The sequence below is a fragment of the Hypomesus nipponensis genome, chromosome 21 (assembly GCF_054491055.1).
Source record: "Hypomesus nipponensis isolate SF chromosome 21, ASM5449105v1, whole genome shotgun sequence".
NCBI lineage: Eukaryota > Metazoa > Chordata > Actinopteri > Osmeriformes > Osmeridae > Hypomesus > Hypomesus nipponensis.
In genome coordinates, this window is record NC_140381.1 from 1,697,501 (window position 1) to 1,700,000 (window position 2,500).

Sequence of the window (2,500 nt, forward strand, 5' to 3'; positions counted from 1 at the left end):
AACATCGGTTGAATGTTATGACTACTGTGTTGTACTTAAATGATCAGCATGAAAGGTACAGAGCATGTAGGATAATCAATGCAGCACTGTTTCCATTCAATCTAGCAAGCTTTTTTGAAAAATCGTAACTAACTGAATAATTATACCTTGCAAAATCATTGATTTTAAATGAGAAGACAACAGTATATATATTTTAGGTACCTTGCCTATCAGCCTTTGGCTTCATCCAGCTGCCCAGGTACTTAGAAACCCCGCCTCCAACACTCATGACCGCCGCCCCCAACCTTGCACCAATCGTAAGCTCCTCTGCCACCAAGGCCACGCCTCCCACAGGCGGACACCCCACAGTCGCTGCTCCAGCAGCAGCCATCAGCAGACTGTTACCGACAGATTGCATCATCTCCCCTCGTCGCCTCCACGTCTCATCTTCCCTCCTCTTTCTCTGCACCTCCTCGTACATCTGGTGGGTGTAGTGTTCTCCTCCGTTCCACTGCACCATCTCATCCACTTTCTCCAACAGCTCGGCCACCTGCGTGCGGTCCTCTCCGCGCGTGTTGTTGAACGCAACGTACCCCGCCTCGCAACTCCTGACAACTTCCTCGAGGGCAGGGCTTTTCTTTAAGAAATCTTCAAGCGCCGTTCCCTTGAGATCGTCGACCCCGGTGAAAAGTATCAAGGTGTATTTTAAAGCTTCTTCTCCAAAGTTCTCCTGGATCCACTTGGTGGCGTTCCTCTCTTCGTCTGTGAACCTGCTTCTCAGACTGATGACCAGCAGGAACACATGAGGACCAGGGGAGGACAGATTCACACACTCCTCTATCTCCGCCTTCAGCTGAGCTGGCATCATCGTCGTGTCGAAGACCCCCGGGGTGTCAATAACGTGGACGGTTCGGTTGTCGTAGTGACTGGTTTGTTTGGAACAACGGATGGTCACAGAGGATGGAGAAGGTTCCGCGAGAAAGGCATCTGGTCTCCCCAGGATGGTGTTTCCTGTTGCACTCTTCCCCGCTCCTGTCTTCCCCACCAGAACCATCCTCAGATCGCAGGATGGTGCAGGACTGGATTCTGTGGATTAACCGTTTTGAAAAAGCAATTGTTTAGTGTACAGCTATGAGAAAAACAGGGACTATTACAACACTAAAATCTCATGGGTAAACGTGACTTCTTAAAGGCAGGGTAAGCAAGTAGAAAACCAAAATATTTAAACCAAAATATTCCACCTCCTCCCTTCAAAGCCACTCCAACAAATCTACAGTAACGAGCATCGAGTGGAGGGGCAGAGTGCACACAGGTAGGTAGGTAGACAGACAGGTAGCCCGTCCAATCACTCTTCAGGGTCCCACTTAATGATTGTTTGTGTTTATTACAGTATTGTGATGCCCACAGATGTCGGAATTATTTCATATTAGCATCAAACCTTTAGATATATTGGTTGTCATCAAGACGTGAAGTTACTTTTGACAAATATGAAAAAAGTGCTTCTCAACAACTTTGCCTACCCTGCCTTTAAGTCTTAAACAAGTGGTCTCTGACAAGCAAACATCAGTAGTCAGCAAAAATTGATACCAAAACAGCTTTGACACAGAGCCAATCCAGAGGTAAAAATACATTTGGCAGATTTGGTTCTGAGTATGCCCATATTTCCCCTCGACACACGAAACAAGTGATCGTTCTAGTCAGATGAGGTTGATATATAAACTTGCCGGCTTAAGTTTCGATTCCTGAGGCAAACTTATCCCTTCCACCTTCTGAGAGGGCGACCTGCAGCCTGTCTAACTCCCAAACTAGCGCCCACTCTGACCAAGTGAACTGACCCACAGTCCCACACGGTGGCATTATATCACTGACGTGCAAATGAGCGATAGAAAACGGATCGTGCAAATTTCACCATTCAGATATTTTTCATTGGTTGCAGGCGCCCTTTAACGCTCCCGGCAAGATGGCGCACTGGGCGGCTGCCCATGTTACCTATGTCTGAATCCACCACTGACCGTGATAGGGTGACCACACGTCCGGATTTCGGCCGGACAGTCCGGTTTTCCAGCCTTTTGTCCGGACCGCTGTTGCGTGTCCGTCTTTTCGCCCTTTTGTCCTCCTTTTTGACCCTTCCTGCCCACCGTCACAATTTACCACTCACGTAAGTTTTCCGATGCCAAAAAGAAAGATCTCCTTCTAACCTATGTGGAGTTCAGAACTCCGCTTTGCCATAAGAGCAGCAAAGATCAATATCATACCTTCTGTAAGTTCTGTCGCATTGACATTGACGTGAGTAGTAGGGGGAAAGGGGCTTTAAGCATGCCTACAATACGCAACTGCACAAGGATAATGCTTGGTCTGCCGCCCCCCCCCCCCCCCTCCCACCCCCCTTTTCATGGTCATGCTTCTGGTCACCCTAGACCGTGACCATGTATAAACTTCGTTTACAATTGATCTTTAAGTTGACGAACATCGTATGACCACGTGCTACGCTGTAGTAACACTTAAAACGTAAAAAATCATA

The 2,500-nt window shown here is 47.8% G+C and overlaps 1 protein-coding gene across 1 annotated transcript in view; it reads right to left on the reverse strand.

The window, feature by feature from the left end:
• Positions 1–2,500, reverse strand: part of LOC146237329 (GTPase IMAP family member 4-like) — a 2,806-nt gene that overhangs the window by 16 nt on the left and 290 nt on the right. The window contains exon 2 of the mRNA XM_084685233.1: positions 1–1,065. This exon is cut by the window's left edge and continues 16 nt beyond it. Coding sequence (XP_084541359.1) covers positions 194–1,065 — 872 coding nt within the window. The 3' untranslated portion in view covers positions 1–193. The remainder of the gene's footprint in view (positions 1,066–2,500) is intronic.